We start from the raw sequence: 23593 nt of genomic DNA, 5'->3' as shown, positions 1-23593 counted from the left end.
GTCAATTAAATATCAATCAATTGCGTCAGCTGGTTTTCAAGGCACATTTAACTGGTTAATTGGGGGGCCGAAGGAAAAAAAAAGGTCATTGTGTATTTAGCGTATTTTTGTGAAAAATCGCAAATTATTCTAAGGGAGTTGGGGGTGCTAGTAATGTAGCCCTCCCTCCCCATACCCATTTAAATTAAAACAATTAGCTTTGCGGTCGCCCCTCTTTTCCTGGCTTAAAGGTGGTGTCGATAAAGTTGTAGGCTGTAGAAAACGCAGATTGAAACGTCGCGGCCAAAAACAAAATCAACAACAACTAAATGCTTATGAAAAGTGTCCGAAGACTGAGATGGCAGTAGGTTCTCCCCTTTTGGCGAACAGGCAGCCATTTTCCTGGCTTACTTTGTGCCAGAGTGAGTAGTGCAGCTATAGCAGCTTAGCTAAGGAACGCCCCGTGAGAGAGGGAGAGCTTGCGCCTGCGCAGTTCGCTGGGGACACAGTTGTCAACCGACTGACAGCTCCAGCATGCGCATAATAAAGTCATATTGCCGCCTAACAAGCCCCCCTCCCAACCCCACTTAAAATTGGCAACAGAGAGAATGAGAGAGAGAGGGAGACAGCGAGAGCAAAAGAGAGTGGGAGTCTTAGGAGGAGTGAGTGAGCCGGCGAAACCGGTTAGCAGAGGGCAGGTGACAAGGCCTAAAGAGAGAGCGAAAATCGATCAGTGTAGGACCACTCTCATCATCTGTCACCAACTGCTGTCACTCACTCACTCGCCGACCCGCTCGCACTCGTAGGCCTAGCCACTTGTGTCCTGTTCGCCTCTCTCCCTTCCACATGCGGCCCTCTCGCTCCCGCATGACAGTTCAATCGGCTCTCGCGTTAACTCTCCCCGACGTCGTCGCTGCGATGCCGAAGCAGTCAACTAATTCAGTCGTTGCGCTCGACGTGAACAGACGTGCGTGTCGGAACAAGCAGCCGAAAGCCAAACACGAGAACAGCAATCACAAAACAGAATTCAGAAATCAGAGAAACACAGAGAATCTGAGCAATCAGTGGAATCAGTAGCGAAGTGACAAGTGACCCAGTGACAAGTGTCTTTCGCGAGCAAACGAAAAAAAAAACCCAATGGCCCTGGAGGATCGCTGCAGTCCACAGTCAGCGCCCAGTCCCGTTACCCTGCAAATGCAGCATCTCCACCATCACCAACAGCAACAACAGCAGCAGCAAATGCAGCATCTGCACCAGCTGCAACAACTGCAGCAGTTGCACCAGCAGCAACTGGCCGCCGGGGTGTTCCACCATCCGGCAATGGCCTTTGATGCCGCCACGGCGGCTGCTGCGGCAGCTGCTGCGGCCGCCCACGCCCATGCCGCTGCACTGCAGCAGCGGCTGAGTGGCAGTGGCTCGCCAGCTTCCTGCTCCACGCCCGCCTCCTCGACCCCGCTGACCATCAAGGAGGAGGAGAGCGACTCCGTGATCGGTGACATGAGTTTCCACAACCAGACGCACACAACCAACGAGGAGGAGGACGTGGAGGAGGAGGACGACGATATCGATGTGGATGTGGATGACACGTCGGCCGGCGGACGCCTGCCACCACCCGCCCACCAGCAGCAGTCGACGGCCAAGCCCTCGCTGGCCTTCTCCATCTCGAACATCCTAAGCGATCGTTTCGGCGATGTCCAGAAGCCGGGAAAGCCCCTGGAAAACCAGGCCAGCATTTTCCGACCCTTCGAGGCGAATCGCTCTCAGACAGCCACGCCCTCCGCCTTCACAAGAGTGGATCTGCTGGAGTTTAGCCGGCAGCAGCAGGCCGCCGCTGCGGCAGCCACTGCAGCCATGATGCTGGAGCGGGCCAACTTCCTCAACTGCTTCAATCCCGCTGCCTATCCCCGGATTCACGAGGAGATCGTGCAGAGCCGCCTGCGAAGGAACGCCGCCAATGCCGTCATCCCACCACCCCTTAGCTCCAAGATGAGCGATGCCAATCCGGAGAAGTCCGCCTTGGGATCTTTGTGCAAGGCTGTTTCGCAGATTGGTCAGCCGGCTGCTCCCTCGATGACACAACCGCCCTTGAGCAGCAGTGCCAGCAGTTTGGCCAGTCCACCGCCCGCCTCCAATGCCTCCACCATCAGCAGCTCATCCTCCGTGGCCACCAGCTCGAGTTCCTCCTCTTCGGGATGCTCCTCCGCCGCCAGCTCGCTGAACTCCTCGCCCAGCAGCCGACTGGGAGCCAGTGGATCCGGTGTCAATGCCAGCAGTCCCCAGCCGCAGCCCATTCCTCCGCCATCCGCCGTTAGCCGGGACTCCGGCATGGAGTCCTCGGACGATACGCGATCCGAAACGGGATCCACAACCACAGAGGGAGGCAAGAACGAGATGTGGCCCGCCTGGGTGTACTGCACCCGCTACAGCGATCGTCCCAGCTCAGGTTAGTACACTTAACTAAACATCAAATAAGCTAAAGCTGCAAAGAAATAGGAGTTCAGGAAAATTATTATTAGATAGAAACATCGGTCTTAAAAATAAGGAAATTATTTCGTTTGTGTTATAAAAACTAGGGATTTCAATCTAAACCATATTAAAAAGTGAAAATAACTAAGCCTTTAACGGGTTTCAAATTAAAGATAGTATTTTAAATCCTTACTTATTATCTAGAAGTGCAAGGAATTAGTTTTTTTTTTTTTAAGTCAAACAACATCTTTTTAACTTTGTCAAAACAAAGAAACCCTGTTCTATATGCTACATGACACATGAAAATGGTATATGGTTACTGGGGACCACCCTTGGGGAGCGCTATAGTGGCGGCAGCCTTTCAAGCAGCTCTGTTTTGTGTCATAAATCCCAAGGACACTGCCACAATTAGGCGACACGCGGACAATGGCAATGAGCCCGAATCTGACTCCCATTTTGTTCATATAACGATTCCCATTCCCATTCCGAATCGGAATCCGATTTTTGGGCCTCACGCAGCGCTGCGCTGCTTTTGAAGAGCGACACTTTATGTGACAACATGTAGCGCAGACGGTGTTTGGCTATCATATCGGAACTGTTAGATCCTCGGGTCGAAGGTCGAAGGTCACAAGTCACGCACACACGCCAAGCAGAAGCAGCGACAGCGAGAGCGACCCTAAAACGCGCTGACGATTGACAAAGGAAAGCGGAGGAGAAAATATTGGGGGGAAAACCCCGAAACCCGAAAGGAAAACTCTTTTCTTTAGCATTATGAGATTTTCCTTATAGCTCTTCTCTAGACTGTGTGTTAATTGACGAGTTAAGTGCTTTTTTATGGCCCACAATGGTTTTTTAATTTGGTGTCAATGCAATCGATGGCAGCCCATAAGCCGAGGCGTTGATAGCTCCTCCGATTGCAGCCCCTCGCTTGGCGGCTAGAAATTAATCAAACGATCTCCACTTACTAGCGGCCAATTAAATTAAAATTTACAATGTGTGGAAATCTAATAAGCACTTGGCTCTCGGGCTCTCGAGTTGCCAATTAGCCAGGCTCTTCGACTAAGTCGCTAATTAGAGAGCTGGGCTAGCTGGGAAATCATTTGCCTAAAATATGCCCGCCGCATTCTGCGACCTTTGGGTTCGTTAGAGTTCTTCTTTTCCGCTGACAGCTGACAAATTGAACACTTCCCCGCCAGCACGCGAAAGGGAGCGCAAGAGCTCAGGAATTCCGCCCAGACATATGCTAATTAAATCATTAATATTATTAATAGTATGTGTGTGTGCCGGCCGCATTTATGCAAATATAACTAACGTATTTTTTGTGTTCTTCTTATGTTCCAGGACCCCGCTACCGCCGCCCCAAACAGCCAAAGGACAAGACCAACGACGAGAAGCGACCCAGGACCGCCTTCTCCAGCGAGCAGTTGGCCCGCCTCAAGGTGAGATTCGATATCCTTTCGTATGTCCCATATGCCATATCCCAAATCCCATATCCCACATCCCATATCCATTTGCCGTCCGTTTGTTGTGTCATATTTGCACCAAAATATTGACACCGCCCGCTGTTAATGCATCCTGGCCACCGCATCCTGTCCGTACTTAACTTAACCAATTAGACACGCACAGCCCAAACCGCAAATAATTGATTTGTCCTACCTGCCTAGGAGTGTATCTGTGCCATCCGAAACTCATCCAGTATTTCCATTTTGTCCACTTACAGCGGGAGTTCAACGAGAATCGCTATCTGACCGAGCGGAGACGCCAGCAGTTGAGCGGCGAATTGGGCCTGAATGAGGCACAGATCAAGATCTGGTTCCAGAACAAGCGGGCCAAGATCAAGAAGTCGACGGGCTCCAAGAATCCGCTGGCCCTGCAGCTGATGGCCCAGGGATTGTACAACCACACCACCGTGCCGCTGACCAAGGAGGAGGAGGAGCTCGAGATGCGCATGAACGGGCAGATCCCCTAAGCGGTCAGATCACCACCAAATTAAGATCAAGGAGAGCTTCATCATCCTTCAAAAGGGGGCGTGCAATATTCGAGGGCGTACAAATGGTTTTTCATGTGATATAATTGTAGCGTACATATGTTTTCTGTATATATAGTATATTATATATAACCCTAGCTAAGCGTAAGATATATCCGTAGCGAATCCGAGCTGTAAGTTGTTGGCGTATTTATTTAACCACCCTTGGATAGCCGAAAGTATTATGCCGTATCCACCCAACTCGTAATCCTCTAACACTTGACTTGTCGCACTCTAAAAGCTTCGACTTTCAGACACTTATTCCTACACAAAATTATCTATAGCTATTATTCTCTATAAATTATGTGCTTACGAACCACTCTGTAAATTAAGTAACTTAACAGTTGCCCTAGCTTAATTCCTAGTTTACACACTTAAGGATTGCTATGAATGAGTATTTTTAGTTAATAAGCGAAATGTTAACGAGCAAGTAATAGCTGACACATGCACCTAAGAAAATAACAATGAAATGTTTGTGCTAAAGCAAGTTCAAGAAAAGAAAATTTAAAAAAAGAAATAAAACAATTATGGAAAAAATTAAAAACAAAAGTTGTGTTTCTTTCTGTGGATCAGCCTTAAACAGTCATAATAATTTGGTCATTCAAGTTACATAATTAGATTAAGAACAGATTCCATAAGTTCTTAAAAAAAGCAGCATGAACATTAATGTTTTGTATCTGGGTTAGTCAGTAGATTTGTTTTTAGATTCAGAGATAAAAGGGGAAATACCACCCATAGAGTCACAATTCACATGTGGGTTAATCGGTGGCATTATTAGTATTAAAGGGCGCCAAGATCCTTTGTTTTTTCCCCTATTTTTTCAACTGTCACATCAAAGGGTGAACAACTTTAAATCATGAACACTTGTCGCCGGGCGAGGGTGCCGCTAATTGCACTATCACATTCCGAATCAAAATCGGAGGCCGCCGCCGAGTGACGGCAGCAACTTGGGTCTTCGATTCCGTTCCGTTTAATTAAAGGCAAATCCGCGAAAACTATAAACAAATATCTGTGACGAGACAGAAGACAGAGGACAGAGGACAGACGACAACAAAGCGGCAGGGAGCAGTCAGTTGCGAGTCGGCATCAAATGATTTATTGGCACAGATCTTGCGGCGAGCGGCGTTAATTTGCTGAAAATAAATGCAAACGCGAAATGCAATGCAATGCAAAATTAGGAGGGGGCGAGATGGGCAGCTGACATTTACTGGCAAGCGTTGATTTGCACTGCAGTTGAACAAGTATATATATACGTATACGTACGTATAACGTATATATGTGTACGAGTGTATAAAACGAATATGAATTGATGCCAAACGCTAATTGCACAGCTTGAGGCTCAAATCCGTTCGCATGTCTCGCGGCGTTTTAGCCAAGGCGGATTCAAATCGTCCGAATTATAGAGGCGCAAATCCATTTGTGCACGTAATGAACCAATTAGACAATTTGCCCATTAGCAATACACACACAAACATCGTTGCAATCTGTCTCGCCATCTGTCTGTCGGTGTGTCGATCTGTCGATCTGTCTGTATCTGCAAATCGAGTTAAATAAAGCGGAAATCTAATGAACTTTTTTTCTTGGCCACTCTATGAGTTTGGTGGGTATATCTGCTGTATGACAACATCTCTTTAGGCTTCACTAGTATACTTTATTTATGTTATGGAGAGGTCTTAAGATTATACTTTTCCTGAGCCAATTGATCTATTTATTTAATATAATAATACAAATACATTAAGACAGTATTAAAGCCTACACCCCTATAGTTTTAAGTTGTATTTCTATACAGAGTCTAACACTGTAGTCTAATATCTTATGTTTAAACCACATAAGTTTTATTATGATACTTTCGTGGTATTAATTTATAGTTTAAAATTCAAGTAATAGTTTGGTTAACATGAATATGAATATATGAATTTATATGATAGAAACACAAACCTTTTAAGGTTATCTTCTTTAATACCGTAAATAAAAAGATCAAATGTTTGGTCATGAACCATAAAATGTTCCCTTATAACAATTAATTGTTCAACAAATAGACAGAAAAGTCGAATTTCTGAATTTAATAATCATTTACTTTACTTCTACCCAATAATTTGCACCATTTAATTTAAATCGTGCTTAAAGCTGTAATCTACTTCTAATGAATCACTTTCAATAACCGTATTGATTCATCGATTTGATTGTTACTGCCGCACGACTCTATCAATTTTGTAACGATGGGGTCATTTGTAATTGATTACCTGCAACCTAGCGTGTGCAATGTGTGAGTAATTTGTTGTCTAATAGTTGGGCCAACAAAACGATGGCAAATTATATAATACGACAATCGATTATTAAAGGGGATTATTGAGATATCATCGAAAGATGTCGGGGTCACCAAAAAGTCAAGTAGATTAAAGCTACAAATGAATAATGTAAGTGTGTTCCGCAAAATCTGTCGTTTGACAACGCTTTTTTGTTTGGTTCGATATCAAAGCAAGTACTTTCAACACTTCTAATTAGCAGAAATTGCCAAGTGACACACTAAATTTCACTTTCAGACAGCTCAAGATGGAATTTCAATTGCGCATACAATGTAAGGGGTATTTAGTTGGGGATGCTCATATATGCATATAAAAACGGAGTTTGGGGGGGCGACGATGCGATCCATCGAGCGAGCTATTAAAAAGCCACAAAAACACATATGCCGACTCCATAAGTCAGTCGTCTGTGTGGGCGCAGCATCCCCTCCCAACCCGATCCCCATTTTCATACCGACTGTGATTTATGCCTCTTTGACGTTGGCTACAAATACAAAATGCAAACTACAAAATCTGCACAGCAAAAAAACCTGAGATAATTAGAATTATTTTGATTTAATACATAACTTTTAGTACATATTTTTCAAATAATTATGCCAAATGTGATGTTGAATTTGTTATTTTAATCTTATTTCAGTTTAAGGTCAGTTAAAGGTTGAAAATTTATTTTCATTATTTTTGTATTTGTTTTAAATTATTTTAGTTTTTTCTGAACAACATACTTTTAACCCTTTTTTAATATCTCAAATATATTTCAAATCTATGGTATTTCCATAGCTGCGATGAACTTATGAATGAGGTTCTTTGAAAAGCTTTGAAAATACTATTATTTTATTTATTTGACATCCTAGCATGTAAATTTAACATATTATTTAATGTGCTAGTCACGAAAAATAACAAAATTCCTATCACATTAATAAAAAAGAAAAACAAAAGGAGAAAACAAATTTTTTGAAAAAACTAATAAGTATTTAGAAAAATCGAAAGTTGCTTTTCAGATATGATATAAGTTCCTGTGTGATATTTCTCTCTGTGTGAAGATGCTGCTCAAGATGCTGGAGTGAATAATAATGCCCCCTTTTGATTTCGGGGACCACGGACACGTGTCTGCCACAGCTAGCCCCCTAACACCACATCCCGGATCGCCACAACCCCGGAGATCGCTAATTGCGCTTTTTGGGTGGTGCACTTTGCAGTTTTGTCGCCTTAATTGCCGCGATGCCGGCATCTAGTAAACGTCGAAATGGGCGACGGCAGATTTATTTGGCCCATCGCAGCGCCACTTGTTTCCGCTTCGCTTTATCAATTGATTTACGAGATTTACTCCCTGATGGAATGGAAAAGCATATATAAAATACGAAACAGTCGTACTTAAACGTAACGATTACGACCGCCTGATGTTCGCCATTTGCGCGGCAGAGTTGCTTGTGAGTTGTCAGTGAAACTAAGGCTGAAGCTGAAGCTGATGCTGAAGCTGTTGGCATTTCATAATCGCTAGCTGGCTGCTGCCAGAGTTCCGTGGAAAGTGCACTCAATTATGGCCAACAGACAGGCGCTCTCCCGCTTACATATTTTTTTCCATATTTTTTTTTTTTGCCGCGGCGCTACCAATGGCATGAGGAGTATCTCATGAGTATCTCACATTATGGGCTGCCAAGTTTCAGCTTCAGCTCCAGCTCCAGCCTAAACAAACATTCAAATGCCCGGTGAGGCCGGCTCTCACACACTTGGCTTGGATTTTCAGCAGAAGTCAACGCCAACATGGCCAGAAAGGCTGAGGCTGACTCTTTAAGCCCTGGCATCATCATCTCCTTCAACTCGACGAGACGTCAATGCTCTGTGTTGACTCAACGCATTTGATCGGCTGTGTATCTTTGTAACTTTGTATCTTTCTACAGCATATCTTAACTCCTTACAGCCCCTAGAGCCCATTCCCCGCGATGGCGCTTAGCACTGGCCAAATATTTGAGCCGCTAACCCTAAGCCCATTCCCCGCGATGGCGCTTAGCACTGGCCAAATATTTGAGCGCGCTTTGTTAACCCATTGTAATTGATTGTCTTTCGTTAGGCGCATTCTGCATTCGGAATTTTGGTATCGAAGTCCGTGAGCGGGTACAATTTGCTGCCTGCTAATTGCTCAGCTGCTTGCGCCTTTGTTTGGCCGGCGATTTGCACCTCCTTAGCTGCTAACTGCTCTCAATGCCATACTAATTGAGTTGGTCAACACATGCGCCTCGTTCCGACATCAATGGCTCAGAACTGGGCGCCCAAATAACGAGGTTTCCAACTCCTACTATCGGAAGCACAATTCCTGAAAAGTATAGGTAAAGTATATAGTTTACATTATATATAAATGTATCTGTGCACCAACAAAAATTGAGCATGATTTTATTTTAACAAGAATAAACGTATCAATTGGGGTCAGCCTGGAGCTGAAACTAACATAAAGTGCTACAAATTACTCTATATAAAGGAAACTTTGGTTTTTCAATTCTACCGAGCTTTCTAGTTTGGCATATACAAATTTTAATATTTGTAAAAAATTGTACTAAACTGTTATAAAAGTTAACAAAAACTGTAAGAAAGTCCACAAATTTAAAACTAGAAAAACACTTAAAAACTAAGGTTTTCTACAAAGTCCCTGAAAATATCGATCGTTAAACTCGTTATTACATTTTATTAAATTAATGGAAATTGATCATCAATTTTATTCGATGTATGACATTCCATATTTGGTACATTACCTCCTTACAAGAAAAACAGTGAATTTTTGGTGGAAAATCTGGGTCTTTGGGTGGAAATAAGGAATTTTATTACGATACTTTTATTGCTATTTTTTGTTATTACTTTGCCAAAAGTTACCCCACAGCTTTTAAAATTGTTTGTAAAAATAATCAATGAGCAATCATGCCTAAGCCTAACTTTATTTAAAAGCAAGCTATCAAATTATTAATGGTATTAGATTATACCATTAAGTGCTAAGGAACTGTTAATTTCCCTCACTTAACCAAAGAATTGGAAAGACACATTTTAAAGACACCCAAACGCTTCTTCTTCGGCGGCGCCTTTTGCGGTGGGTCTCCGGATGTAATTGCCGCCATCAAACAGCCAAATTAATTGAACATTTCGTTTATGAGCACTGTCCAATGGCCATAAATATATTATTATTATATTATGAATAAATGCATGTCGATGGGTGAGAGCCAGGTCTGCCGTTTATTACCCCACCGAAACAACAAAAAACCCATGTTCGAATGGCTTTCTGCTTGCTGGTTTTCACCTCAGCGGTGGGTCTGCGTTGCAATGATGACATTATTAACATTATTTTGTGCTTATTAATGCCTAATGGCAAAACGTAAAACGTACATTATTTTGTGTATGTAAATGGCATTGAGGTGTCTGCCGCCAGGTGGGTTTGGGTTTTGGGTCGCCACTTGATGGAGGAGAAAACAATTATTAATTTGAACTGTGGGTCAGGCCACCGAACAGGCCAAAGACTCCGCCTAATTGAAATGCACCAACAACCTTGCAACTGTGGGAATGACTGACTGACTGACTAAATGAATGACCGACTGACTAACTGGCCAGAAATGCATTAGCCATAAGATACGAGAACGCAGAGGTGGTCAATGCCAGGGAGACAAATGATCCCCAACAATGGGGCTCCGCAAAAAAAAAAGAAAAAAATAAGCACAGGCAACCTCACCGATAATGACAATATTTTGGCATTTGAATATGACAAACAATAAGACTCGAAAGTCGCTCCTTTTCGATCGCAGCGAGTGCAGCGGAAGTCCCTCATTTATCATGCGATGAAATTCGCGTTATGCGAAATGTTTTTACCTTTTGATTCAGCCAGCATTGCACCATTACGGATCGCCAAGGTTTTCGGGCCTTGCAATCATATATCAAAATCTCACGTACATATGCGTGTTAGGTTTGTGGGTGGCCGAAAAGCCGCCGTTTAATTAATCAAGCCTGGCAAACACACACACATAACTCGTGCCGGCCGCAAAGTAAATATTTGCCCAAAAATACACGCCAATTAAATGGAAATTGTTTGCGCAGCGGCACAACATTTGTTGCGTTTTCGATTTTAGAATTCATGCAAAGAATTTCTGGGTGAGCAGAAATAAAAGGTATGTTTAAATAATGTATTTTAATCAAAAGCATAATATCATATTTGATATTATTTTGATATTATTTTGACTTTCAATTTAATCGAAAGGAAAATTAAAGAAAGACAAATTTGTTTATGTTTTTATGTTCCAGTTATAAATATATTATTTGCTGTTAGTAAATTCTAACTTATAATATTTAAAGAGTATACAAATTTTTGAAAGTAAAATATAATTATTCAACACTGTATGTCAGCAAACTAATCTAACCAATATTTAAAAAAAAAAAGAATTCATAATTGCAAAATTTACTTAAAATTTTACTTAAAAATTCTTATTGTTATTCAATACTTAGAATCCCTAAATTACCTTTACTTAACTTAAACTTCAACTTTGTTTTGTCCACTTAGAGTATCTCAAGGTCTTGGCTACCCTTTTAAGCGTTCAAAAACTTGTTGTAAAAGTTACCAAACAGCAAAACAAATTGCTTTCCATATGCAAAGTGAGCAAACGACACAAAAAGCAAGGCACACACCAGGGTTAATTGGTAGCAGCGGGCTTCATAAACAAATTCAGCGCTGATTCCCGATTAGGGGAGTAAAATCCGCAGCACTTGGAATTGAATTCACACCCGGAAAAAAAAGGACCCACTTTTCACACCCCACACCAGTTTTCGCGTTGGACTGCGTGTAAAAATAAACATTGTTCGCTTCGCGCAAGTTGTAAAAATTTTCAAATTAAAAACGTGATCTCAGCGCGAATTGGAAAGTAAATTATTTGATTCTGCACTTTTTTTGCCAGCGGCGCCACCCCAAAAAAGCCAAAAAAAAAAAACGAGAGAAAAGCCAAGCGAAAGTGCTGAAAGCTCAATAAGGCAAACAAAAAACAGGAGAAAAATAGCGTGGAAAACCGGGCGAAACTGCAGCCTGAACATTGGCGCAATAAAACGAATGAAAAGCGTGGAAAAGCGATGGGGTAGAGGGTGGGGGTTGGCGGAGTAGTAACCCTGCTAACGCAGCAGAAAAAGGATGTATATGTATCCGGGCAAATGTGTTGAAAATCGCGCGCCGCCGTTGGTTATCTCTCCATTCAGGAGTCAGGACGACGTTTCAGCGGAACATTTCGGCCAAACAGTTTTTATCTGGCTCCGTGCAGCGCCTCTGAGCACGAACCTTGGCCATAATTCATGGGCGTGGGGAGGGAGGTGGGAGGGGTTTTTCCAACCCCACCACACCACACCACACCACACCCAACCGGAAACGGAAATGCGCCACAAGCAGTGGAGCTTTTTTGCTTCTCTCCACTGTGCCATGGTCGACGCCTTAATTGAGGTACAAATTGAGCTTTTGTTGGCCTCTTCTTTTCGCCCAAGAAGAATTGCCTTGCCAGAAAAAGAAAAGGAATAGAAAAACGAGGAAAATCCACCTTTTGCGAGTGGGTGGTGAGGCGAGATTTAATGCGCGTTTCTTTCGGACTTTGGCCCCCCAATTTTTTTCTTGTAACTGCCTTTTTCTGTTGGCCATAAATCCGAGTGCTGCGAACTGAGCGTTTTAGTGCATGCCGGGTAATTGCAGTTTTATAGCAACTAGTTTTCGAAACGGACGCGACTTTGATGTGATTTTTATGGGCCCAACTCCAAAGACCCTAAATCCCCGAGTCACCAGCAATCGCAGCAATCGCAGCAATCCCGAGCTCCAAGTGTAATTAGTGCGATAAAAGGCAGAAGTGGTGTAATTGAGCTGATCTCCGCGTCAAATTAATGGTGAAAGACATCTAATTCGCTGGAAAGATATAGGCTGCCCTTATTCGTTCACTTTAACCAAATTGCTTTAATTGAGATCAAAACAATTAAGTGGGTGCGTCATTATCAGTGGATATTCAGCCTTAAAAGAAAACAAGTTGATCAATGACTTCTTAAGTTAATTATTTAAAAACACATTAAGAACATATTGATGAAATAGAAAATATATTTTTAAGGGTCTTTGATTTTTTACTTACAATAAAGCATTACAAAAAATTCATAGCAAGTTGATCAGTAAATATAAGCTACCAAAACAGTTACTCAATTTCAAATTCTATGTATGAAACCCTTCAGAACGACTAATAAATTGAAGAGTCAGAGGTGGTAAATTATACCTATCTTAAATAAGTCCTTAAAATTCCTAAGTCCTGACAAAACTTATATCAAATAAATATGTCAGCTAGGTAAATTAACTTAAAGCTTTAAGTGTAGGTATATTAAATTACCCAAGTATCTAAAGCACATAGTTACCCTTGAAAGATAGAGACGTATCTTAAAGCTCAACATATATATTTTATTAGCTCCATTAAAAAGTATCTCAAAAGCACTTATCAATTATAAGGCAAAACCCCAAGGCCCAGTCACACAAAAAACCTTCAGTCTAATCAAAATACATAAATTATTACACCCTTTTCCCAGGCGCTAACTCGTTCAGATCGTCTTCTCTTAAGTCGCGGAGAATCTCGGTACCTCTCTTCGGTTTCTTCAGTTCGCCGGTAGATTTGCGGATGGCAGACCCTCGGATTGCCTGACCAAGATCATTACAAGCACAATGCTAAACGCTGTTTTACTTTGCTGCAATTTGGCGCCGCGTTCAGGAGGAGGATCATGAATGCGATGATGATCATGACCGTTTTGATGATCATGGGGATCGGTGGAGCAGTCCACGCAGCAAACGAGCCGCAAAACTACTGTCGATGTTGCCGCCTTCCGTTGCCCAGAGCAGCCTGTGGCGCAGCCTCGATCGTCGTGTGTGGTCCCAAGTTGCACAGTGCAGTGTCTTCGGGAACAGGCCGTCTTCAGAAGACAGTCTTCTGGCTGAATTCTTCGTAACTTTTTGCACTCTCTTAAACGTTCTCTTTAGAGGTTAGCCCATCAGACGGCATCACAGTAGCCGCCTCACGTAGCCGCCGCGATCGCCAAAGTGTCAATAATTTTAAGTGCAGTGCATTTTTCGAGGATCTCTTCGCCCGGCCATCTGCGCTCTTAGTTTCCGCACTGTGGTGCTTCTTCGGCTGCCGCCGAATCGCATACATATTAATCACTCCTAATGGACTGCAATTGAATTTCAAGTAATCATCGAGTGGCCCGGCTTGGGGCTGGCTTAATAGCCACTCGCTCGCCAATGGGGCAACTCGTACAGTCCGAGTCCAAGCCGGCAACTTGGGTGGTCCAGATGCCGTGTCTGCGACGAGTCGGGTATGCGCACTGAGCCAAATTGGGGGGGACTTGCAAATAAGACACTTTTTTTATGAGAATATATGGTTAATTAAATGACATTTGGGAAATGCATCAATTCACAATCAATAAATATTCTAAATCAGAAGTCGATGAGGTCTTTGTTGATTTTGGAACTACAGTTTAAACTTTTCTTACCCTAAGTGTCAAGTTGGCAATAAAGAAAAGTACAACTAAAATAACTAATAAGTAACCTTTACTGCACTTTTTTTCAGGATCATATTTTTTTGAACAAAAGCTAATATTGAAAAGGCTATTTTATACTTATTCGTTTATTATGAAATTTTGTTTAATGCTATATTATTGATCAAGTATTAATTATATTACTTTATTTCACTACACATTATTCCTTTTAATAAATTCTTCTTCTTCTATGGAATATATTTTTTTTAATTGCTTACTTAACAACTAACAGAAAACTGAGAATATGTTTAATAAATAAAATGTTGATAGTATTTTTATTAATTAATAACTCAATAGATTTTATTGTTAGCCATTTAAACATTCTTTGCTGTAGTTTTTTATCAGTGTAGAAAATCGTTGTTGTTCCGGCCGCTGCCCTCCTCCCCTTGAGCTTTTTCAGTTGTTGTGGCTGCCGCATTTTGCAACAGGGCCAAAGGTTTCTGCGAGTCGGAGACGCGGAAAAGCATTTTACACGCTCAACGCTCAACGGTCCACGCTGCTGCTGCCTCAGATGATGATGACGCTGATCATGGTGAATGGTGATCCTCATTCCTCTTCTCTCCCCCCCTTTTTTTTTTGTTTTATTTGGAAAAACTGATTTTGATAGGCAACCGAAAACATTAACGACTGCAATTTTTCATAATGGGTAATTAAGCGCGGTTTGAAAATTGATTTTCGTTTGGCGTTGCGCCGATCTTCCATGGAAACACACTGCTCGCCGGAGATCGAAGATACGGTAGCCGGCGAGCATTGGGATTGGGATTGGTATTGGTATTGGGATTGGTATTGGGTCCATTGAGCAGCCTGATGAGCATCATTAGTTAAGCGTCGAATTCCAGGTAAATCGGACCACAGTCACCTGCGCACCGCATCTTCTCTGGGGACAACTCGCATCCCGCTGGACAACATGTACTGCTCACTGTATGTTTTTTTTTCGTTTGTTGCTTTTTGGGGTTTTGAGAAATTGAAAAATTTGAATCGACCGCGCCACAGCAGCTATATAATTTCTCCCAAACCGTGTATTCGCATCGATCAAGTGGCCGACCGAGAAAAAATTAACACAGGCTCGAACACAATTTCGGTAAAAACTCCAGAGACAACATGACATGGTTTGGGGCCTGAGTTTAGCCCACCTTCCATTTCTTTCCCCGGTGGCCAGTTCGCTGGCTAATTGACAAGATCGTTTCTAATTAGACCACCGGGCTGGCTGGCTAGCTGGCTGGCTAACTGGCTGGCTGGCTAAATCACTCCCAGTCTTTGGAGTCTTCCCCCTGGATAGATACTTTAGCATATGGCCAAGCCAAAAGTGTCGCGTGGAGCAACTTGGAACGCTTTGTTGGGTAATTTACACGGGCAGGTGTCGGCCAAGTGGGCAGAAAATATACATACATATAGGTATACAGGTGAGCCGAGGAGACCGCAACGAGTGTGGCCCTTTTTTTGTCGAGGTCTGCGTGTCCGCGTGCTGTTGGCGATAAATTATGGCTTAATTAAAGTAAAAATGAAAAACCAAGAAATATACATACCACCATAGGGCACACCATATACATATACATAACTTTATACAGTTGAGCGAGCATAATTAAAATAGCTATGGCCGCAACATTTTTCATTCATTGAACATATTCATCAGCGGCTTATCCGCAGCTAGATCTTCAAAGTCCAGCCACTTAGCCCATTCAATCCGAAGCCAAATCGGGATCGCGCCAAATGAGTCAATATGGACAGTGGACGGTGGACGGTGGACAGCAGCCAGTGGTCAGCAATTCATCAGGCCGTCCTCAGTCTCAGTGATTAATCTAAAGGGAGGTGGAAGACAAAAAAGTGTTGAGCTGGATCCGAGATGGATGGATGGATGGATGTCCAGGGTAAATTAATCTGCGGACAATGATCTTGTGACTCATGCAATTACCATGGCTTATTCTTATCGCGGGGATAGGAGTGCTGAGAGACGGTTGACAATCGCTCAGATGAGTGTTTTGTACACTGACAAATGGGCGGCGACAAATCACTTTCGTTGATTGGCATCTAAGCAGATCAATTTAGAAATAGAGAAATGCTGTCAAGTAGTCAAAAATAAAGCCAACTGATAACGATTCTAATTTTGAGGTTTATTTATTTCATTTGTTGTAATCCAGTTGTTGTACTTAAATGGGATATATATATATATTTAGAATATATAAAAAACATTTTTTTTTGTTCATGAAATTGAAAGTTAATAATTTCTTTATAAGATCCAATCCTAAAAATCTTTTCTTGATATTTCAGTTATTATTTTTATGATGTATTTCTTTTTAAAACATTGCTAAGTCGGCTGCTTATGATGCTAACACTTTTGTTTTAGGGACATATTTTTATAAATTAACGAGAACTTACTTTGTAATAGAAAATTAAACATAGAAACGTCAAATTCGCTGACGGGATCAGCGATCATTGCACACTCTCCACTTGAAAGGATCACCCACCTGGAAAAAGGAGCCTCTTAGCCATCCTTATCGCTCGATCGCATGTGTGCCGTACTGCTGCTGCTGGCCAAATGGATCAAGATCTCGGTGGTCCTGCGATCTGTCATCTGCATATGAGCCAACACAAAAAGATCATCCAGAGAAGCCCTTGAGTCTTGAGGCGGCAACAGGTTTGCTCCAGATTTCGGACAACTGCCCGTGTGGTCCCTCGATTGAGCCATCAGACATCGGACACACGAAAATAAAAAAATCGAAATACAAAAATACAAAAACACAGAAAAAGAAGTGAAGACACCGAGATGGGGACCAATCTACCCTCAGTGCCAGTGCCAGTGCCAACTTTTATTAACCGAAGCCACCAGGGCGTGGAGTGGCACTCGAGTGCCAAATCATGACAACGCAGATACAGATACATCTCGCATCGAGGGGCAGATTCAGATTCGGACTCAAACTCAGATTCAGACTCAGATTCAGATTCAGATTGATCCTGCAGTACGTGTGGCCCGATGAAGCGCCCCCAAAGTACCAGGAATCAAGCACTCAACGGCTTAAGTGTGGGCCTTAACAAAAAAAAAAAAAGGTCGCACGATCATCATACTGTATACTGTATATCAGCAGCATCCCCAGATCTCCGCGCCAGCTGCAGCCTCTTAATTTGACACAAAACAAGATCAAATGTCACTCATCATAACTGCGATCACGTATGCATATGAGCATAATACTAATGAGCAACATCGATCTACCCTGTCTGGGCTTCAGTTTCGGTTTTGGGACTCGGGATCGGGATCGGAATTGGGATCCCCATCCCCAAAGCCACTCCTTCCATCGACTTTCTGCTTTTAATATGCAAGCGCGCATGCGCTGACCGACTTAAGATTGCCAAGTGGCAACCACAAGAGCGACAACAACATCGTTGCGACAACTTGTGCAACTGCACCGAGAAAATATTAATATTATATTAGTTGCTTATTTTTTATTGTACCATTCTAATGGTATGAAACGATTTCTTAGACTTTTGCCTAAAAGAAAATAATAAATAATATATAACTTAATACAAATTAAATATAACAAGTTCCAGAAAACTACAAAACATAAATGTAAAAATTATATACGAAAAATGTTGTGTGTAAAGTAAATTACCCTAAATAAAAAACTTGTTGTTTTCAGAAGCAGTTTGTCTGAAAAATCAGTTTTTTAAAACCTTAAATGCATAGAATAGCAACAATACATGCTTATATAAATTTCATAAACTTTAAAAATGTCATTCAAAAACCCTGAGGGCATATTTTTAAGCCAATATTATAGATATTGTAATCAAGGTTAATAAAATAGATATCAGCAATTTAAAATAAAGTTGCTTTTGTATTAATATGAAAAGCCATTAAATTAATCACCAATTTTCCTATGTGTATCTCACAGTTCGAGGACCCCTAACTGCAGTGCAAGCGCTTCCCGGTTTTTTGGCCTGGTCTAATGCGCACGTTTGGTGCATAATGAATCGAGGGTTGGCTTCAAACCTTCATAATTTTCGGTGACATTTCCTTCGTTTCCGCGGGGCACTTTCAACAAGGGCCTCACCGTGGATTTATGACCTTTAATTTGTATGTCCGACTCGACACTCGATTAATTGGACCTCCCCGAAGCCTGGCTACTGTGCATATCATTTAGAAGTTTCGGTTTTCTCAAAATGGGTTCCTATTTTTCTTGATCGAGAGAGGGCACTTTCACTGTTGCTAGTTTGATGATACATTGATGGTTGGTCACTGCCACCACCTGCTGGGTTTCGATCACCCCTTCTTTTTCCCCAGAGGAGCCCCGTACTAACCGTAAGTGTAGTGCAGCAAACGTGGTGTCTGGTGTTTTCCCGGGGAGTGTACTATTAAAGGGCTTTGGCTTCTGGGAATGTGCGACCTTGCCACCGTTTGTCATTTGTCATTTGCCAATTGTGAATTGTGAATTGTGAATTCTCACACAGTTGCGGTTGTCCACCGCTTTGTCCATTAATTTATGCAAGTAATGTTTTGATTTGAACCCTTCAGGTGCGGATACACACCCACGATTTTCAAAGTCCCATTCCCAGTCCCAGACGCGATCAATTTCTGTTTTGACAGCACTCCGGGGCTGTCAGGGGAGTTGAAGTGTGTCTAATTGATGGTGGTTGTTTGGTGGGCAGGTCACAGATGTTTAGCCACGTTTTAATCGAGAAAGAAAACCAATATCAAAGGCACTCGAGTGACATCTGCCGGTTGTCCTGGTGACAGTTTTATAACACTTTAAATATTATTTAGGCATTGGCTTACGTGTTTATTGCCCGGCCTTCCATTTCGTATCCCAATAGTCCTAGTCCTGTTTCTCAAGCGCACGGACATGCGTGACCAATCGCGTTTAGGCCAGGGCAAAATAAAAAAAAGAAAAAGGGTTGCCGTTGCCGTTGCCGGGTTGCCCATTGATACAATTAAAATTGCGCTGCAAATGTGCCATGAAAATGCAATCCCAGGGTGGGGCCCACATCGTTAGATTTTACGATGCGGCTTTCCATTCCACGATTCTACCCCCACGAATTGCCCCATCTCCATTTCTACCAGTTCCGATTGCCCTTGGTATTTCCTAATTGAATTGAAGAGGTGGGATCGCCAACCAACTTTCGGTGAGTCAGTACATGTATCCGTATCCACAGCTCCACACTTTCGGCGGGTTCATAAACAGCTCGGTTCCCCCTCCGGGTTCTCCGGGTTCAGAATGGCTTGTTTTGCATGTTAACAAGATACTTCCGCTCGAATGGCACTTCGAGTACGCTCCCGTTTGTCGGCCGGGCACGAATGAAAACGTAATGTAATTTCCCATTTTCATATGTCACTGGCAGCTATGAGGCATTTTCATTGCATAATTAACCCAGCCCACCCAAATTTCGGTATTTACCTGTTTGGCAGGTGGCAATGGTGTTTTCTCTTGCGCTTGTTTTCTTTGGAAAACTTTGAAATAAATTGCCTTTTACGTTTAGTTATTTCTTGTTCAGATGTTAAAATTATGGCAAATTGTTCTGCATTATTTCTTATACTCTAAAATTGTTGCATTTTGCACACTTAAAAAGAACCAGATGTTCTTAAATTTAGTGTTCAATTTCACACCTTTATTGGCATATAATCCTAAAACTTAAAAATTCATAATTATTTTCTCCAGGTAAACTATTTTATTACTATGCTTGTATGGCTTAAGCTTCTATAGAAATACTAATGGGGAATTTATCTGCATTTACCAATACAAACATTAATTTTTAGTGACTCGTTCCATTTCCATTTCATATCTGATAACTTGTAACGACATCTTAAAACGAAAATAAAAAAATAAGCAGAATAGGCATTAGCTATTTATAGTTTCTAGAACCCATCCACTTACCTTTGTCTTTAGCGGATTTACTCCTTTAAACCAACCATGTTATGGTGGCTATAAAGATGCGTCTCTTGTTTCACAGCAACCAAGCTATTTTATTAAATTTGCCATTCCAAAAAGACTACAGCTTAATAATCAGAGCCAGAGCTGATACTCATTTGCTCAATCGAAGAGCGCGATGAAATTATCGCAGATATTTCGTTTGCAGCTCCCACGCCGTATCTTAAAGATACTTTTATTGTGGTTCTTCATCTCCCCTTTTATTTATTTACTTGTTCTTTTTTTTGTTGTAGCTTGATCTTGGCGATTGTCTGCGCGCAGGCGTAATGAGGCAACTCCACTCGCTGAGCAGCAATGTCAAATACGCAGATCTCTTCAAGCGATTGGCGCTACGTGGGTGGTCCCTCGTTTTATTCCCCCTTTTGATCTGTCTCATGAGACGAGCCACTCCCACACACAAGTGTGTGTGTGTGTGGATCGATAAAGTCGGCGTAAAGTCTAAAACCAAGGGCCTGAGAAGATAAACCCTTGAAGGGGAATTTGGATTTGCATGCGTCAAAGTCAACCCCAAAAACTCATTAAGTCGAAGGAATTAGAAGCGCCGCCAAATGGTTAAATGCTCGTAAATCTCTAGCTAGTTTTGCCCCGCCGAAACAGACACACTCTCCAGTCCCCGTTTCCCCCACAAAGTGTGAGCGCATTTCGCTGTAAGTTGGTGTTTCATTAATAATCCCAAGCTGAAAGGGCCGAGATGGCCAGCAACCAAGTTGGCCGGCGGACTCTTCATAAATCTTGTGTCGCATAATTACAGTTAAAATTTATAAGCTTATCTCCTTAGCCGCAAATTTATTGGCGAGTCCAGCAACCAAGTAACGCTCAACGTGGAGCGTCCGTCAACTCGCAGAATGTCGTTCAACATGCAGAGAAAAAAAGGCGTTTACATTATTTTGGCCATATCTCTTATCAAGCCTGGATATTAGGTTTATTATTTCTTGCAAGAAATCTCTTGATAAATCAAAATTCTTTTTTCTTGGTGATATTTTTTTCACCGTGATATGTTAGCATAATAATTTAGACTATAGAATTTAATTTTATTTTATTTCAGACATATAATTGAATGCGACACATTCATAGAAATAATTAATTTAATTAATATAATATTTAAAAATATTTCTAGAAATTTAAAATTAAAATCTTTAAATCAATTGGAATGTTCGTTTGGAACAAGATCGCAAATTTAAGATCATTGTACCACTTAACAATTTTCTTATTAAAAATCTTAGCTTTTGATATTGTCCTTAAGAAAGTGATTGAAATGAATAAAAGGATAGGTCACTCAATAGTATAGTAAGCCTTTTCCCTGTGTATTTCTAGTTCCCGTTCTCGTTCCGGTCACCCGGTTCGGCTTTGCGTTGGTTCCTTTTGGTTTCGCTCATTAAACGGTCTCCAAGTATCGGCTAAAAAATGTGTATTTAAAACGGCGTGAAAACAATTTGTTGCCAATTTTATGACGCCTCGCCACTCAACAGCCCCGCCAAGCCCCCTCGACCCCCTCAGACCCCCTCCGCCTAGTCCCCACCAAGTCACCCATGGATGTGCAAAACAAATTCATTTGAAGTCTGTGGTCTTTGGGTACTAAGTGTCAACCCCATAGATTTATGCGTATTGTCTTTTTTTCGGGTTACTTGCGCTCCAGCATTCCGTGAACACTCGGACTCTGGACCCGGGATTCTGGATTCTGGATGCTGGATGTTGGATACTGTTGGATGTTGGATACTGTTTTCTGGCTTTAACTCTCGCCAAGGCTGCGAGCTGCCAGACATTAATCATTTGGCGCAGGGGGGTTAAAGGAGCTGTGCGGCAGCATTCGAGGCGTTGTAATGTGCGGCTGTTGCAAAGGGTTAAGGGGGTCAAGGGAATCAAGGGGATCACGGGTATCGTGGGGGGTGGCGGGGACTTGAGGAGCAGGACAGCGGGATTAATGTACGCGGACAAGGTATTTGAATGGGCCTTTTTATGGTCACATTTATTGAATTTATAACGTAATATACTCGCACCCAATGACTCATGGCGATGCCCGCGTTTTTGCTCGCCCTCTCTCTCAAAACAAAACAGAAAGTTGAAGACCCCCATTCGAATCCGATTTCGAGTCCAAATCCAGTTCCACACCGGCAGAGGCTATAAAAAATTATGCTTAAACAAAATACTCGCAACTATAAATTCAGCAAAATATTACTAAACTTAAATTGACTTTTTATGAAGTTATATCTTCGCCAGACGCGTGCCATAAAAAATCACTTAGGCCACGCGGAAAACTCCCACGCACAGTGGAGCCTCGCGAATAAAATGCCAAACGTAATAACGTTATAACGCGGCCGTTGTTACGTAGTATCGTTCGCCTTTGTTCGACTGCCCCATACAAACAAGCAAATGTGTCGCCTTCGATGTGAAACCCAAAACCGAACCGTAAATCATTCACGGCGAATTAAGACGTTTTTTTTTATATATATATTTCGCGCGATTTCGAAGGCAACGGCCAATTTGTTGCTGCACCAAAGCAAAAGCAAAGCCACAAATTAAAGACTCCATAATGGTATATATACTGTATGCTATACTTGTTATACATTTTGTTTACGGCTCGTTGAATGGATTTTAGTAGCTCTTTGGTAAACAAAAGACAAAGCTAAAAACCGTAAAGGTATGTCAAACAAATTCGATGTTTATGCCTGATATAAAATTCTAAATAAAATTGTATTATCTTAAATAAGAAGGAAATAAGTATCATTTTTGTTTAAAATCTTGGCTACATCATTGAAAAGTACTTTGAATTGAATTTAGTCTTTTATCATTAATTCTTTATTATATTACTTCATTTACTAAATATAGTCTAACAACTTTGCTAAAAACTTGTTTTTGCCATACCTTTTTTATAATCTTTTTTTAAACTTTTTTTAAGCAAGGCCAATTGCTTTAATTTTAAGATAAATCTTAGACGCTTAAATTATAAACAAATCAAAAACTTATAAGTTTCAAATATACTATAAAGTAGTTAATTATTTAAAGTAATATTTAAATATATTGTTTGGTGTTGTTGAGTTATTACGATTTACCATTTAATTGTTAACAAACTTCGGTGTTAGTGATTCTGTATTTAGACAACGCTTGCTTGTTTTTTTGGCTACCAGTTTGCTTGGCCTTTCGTACCTCTGCAGGTGCTACGTGCCTGCTATTCACTGTACCGCCAAGCGGCCAAGCCGCGCCACCCCCTCCACCACTCCCTTAACCCATGCCGCCTGCAATGACAGACACATTTAACACCTACGCGATGTTGACGCTGCACTTCAGTTCGGGCAAAGCTCTGCGGACCGGGCGCCGTGCTTTTTTGACGCCGCTTCGGCCGTCAA

The 23593-nt window shown here is 41.9% G+C and overlaps 1 protein-coding gene and 1 long non-coding RNA gene across 3 annotated transcripts; one reads left to right on the top strand and one right to left on the bottom strand.

Moving 5' to 3' along the window:
- The first annotated feature begins 929 nt into the window (after positions 1-929).
- On the top strand, positions 930-5020 carry LOC128254092 (segmentation polarity homeobox protein engrailed). Its single transcript, XM_052982907.1, has 3 exons — positions 930-2422; positions 3787-3884; positions 4166-5020. Exons 1-3 carry the CDS (start codon positions 1117-1119, stop codon positions 4412-4414), a joined length of 1653 nt encoding a protein of 550 aa, XP_052838867.1. The 5' UTR covers positions 930-1116; the 3' UTR covers positions 4415-5020.
- Positions 5021-14675: 9655 nt separating this feature from the next.
- LOC128254003 (uncharacterized) lies at positions 14676-16405 on the bottom strand. 2 transcript variants are annotated; one of them, XR_008267508.1, is made up of 3 exons: positions 16247-16405; positions 15861-16166; positions 14676-15799 (listed from the first exon to the last, which is right to left on the bottom strand). It is a non-coding gene; the product is annotated as an uncharacterized LOC128254003 (long non-coding RNA). The 2 variants fall into 2 exon arrangements; XR_008267507.1 differs by having other exon boundaries at positions 15861-16133.
- Positions 16406-23593: the final 7188 nt, after the last annotated feature.

The sequence above is a fragment of the Drosophila gunungcola genome, assembly GCF_025200985.1.
Source record: "Drosophila gunungcola strain Sukarami chromosome 2R unlocalized genomic scaffold, Dgunungcola_SK_2 000004F, whole genome shotgun sequence".
Classification (NCBI taxonomy): domain Eukaryota; kingdom Metazoa; phylum Arthropoda; class Insecta; order Diptera; family Drosophilidae; genus Drosophila; species Drosophila gunungcola.
Note: the sequence above shows the minus strand (reverse complement) of the source record. Positions and strands in the feature narration are given on the sequence as shown.